The sequence below is a fragment of the Buceros rhinoceros genome, unplaced genomic scaffold (assembly GCF_000710305.1).
Source record: "Buceros rhinoceros silvestris isolate BGI_N320 unplaced genomic scaffold, ASM71030v1 scaffold37705, whole genome shotgun sequence".
Taxonomy (NCBI): domain Eukaryota; kingdom Metazoa; phylum Chordata; class Aves; order Bucerotiformes; family Bucerotidae; genus Buceros; species Buceros rhinoceros.
Window position 1 is genome coordinate 1 of NW_010415244.1, and position 1,109 is coordinate 1,109.

A 1,109-nucleotide genomic window follows, 5' to 3' on the forward strand; every position below is an offset into this window, starting at 1 on the left:
AATAAAAAGGAATAAAATGTGACTTACAGTGAACACAAAGCACTCCCCAGTCCCAAAAAAACAGGATGTTGCGCCGCTCTTTTTCCTTTCACTCCAGTCGGAGGAGAGAAACGCTCCACACACCTTTGGGAGAGAGCACAGGGAGCCATCAGCGGGGAGACGGCTGGAGCCAGACCGAGCCCCCGGAGCACCAGCCATTGCACGTGTGTTCAGGAGGGCCAGAGCTCTGGGAGGTCCCTGGGGGAATCAGAGATCCAAGCCCTGCTACACCAGCTGAATCCTGCACTGACAGTCACTGGTGCTCTGGCTCAGGCAAAGCATCTGCTGGCCTCAGGGAAGGTCTTAGCAAGGATTGTTGATGCCCTCTGGGTTTGCAATGGATGGCCTCTCTATCCCACTGACCCCTCCTCTCTTTCCCCCCAGCAGCACCCTTCAGGCCAGCCTGTCCCTAAGGTGGCTCTGGCTGCAGAGGTGTGGTTTGTTCTCTCCTGGGAGCTGGGACAGACCCTGGGGCAGGGCAGGAGAGGGACCATGCAGCCCCGCGGCTGCTCTAAGAGGTGCTGGTAGGGTCAACCACCCTGTCCCCTTCCTTACACTGGCACCAGCACAGCCCTTTTCTCCGCTCGGGAAACACTTACCTCCCCCTCTGTTGTTTTTATGAGCAGCACCGTTGGTTCGTAGCCTTCACAGCATGTGTAGAACCTGCAGACATGAACAAGGAGGCTGCTCGGTGGGGGTCCGAGGCTCAAGAGCAGCGTACCAGGCGGCATGGGCAGCATCCGGGCCCCAGACTGCCTGGCATCTCTTTGTGGTCAGCAGTGAGCGGCCCCTTGGGAGAGAAACAGCCCAGCACTGAGCACTGCAGGGGTGTCCCTGCTGCCTACTATACCCTTTGCTCCCTGGCCATGGCCATGGGAGTCCCTGGGCCCTGGGCTGCCTCTAGCACTGACTTTGGTCTTTCTATTGCAATTGGGTCATTGGCTGTTACGCTTGGGCTCTCTTAACTGGTATTGAGAGGGTTTGTTGTTTTCCCTACTGCAGGAGGACCCACATGCTGTCTGCCCCCGCCCAGGAGACCTCAGTGGTACCCTGTGGCTACTACATATTTG

At 57.8% G+C, this 1,109-nt stretch overlaps 1 protein-coding gene across 1 annotated transcript in view; it reads right to left on the minus strand.

The window, feature by feature from the left end:
* Positions 1 to 27: 27 nt before the first annotated feature.
* Positions 28 to 1,109, minus strand: part of LOC104494513 (TBC1 domain family member 24-like) — a gene marked incomplete at its 3' end in the record, with an annotated part of 4,441 nt that continues 3,359 nt past the window's right edge. The window contains exons 4-5 of the mRNA XM_010137364.1: positions 639 to 702; positions 28 to 123 (exon numbers count right to left, since the gene is read on the minus strand). Coding sequence (XP_010135666.1) covers positions 28 to 123; positions 639 to 702 — 160 coding nt within the window. The remainder of the gene's footprint in view (positions 124 to 638; positions 703 to 1,109) is intronic.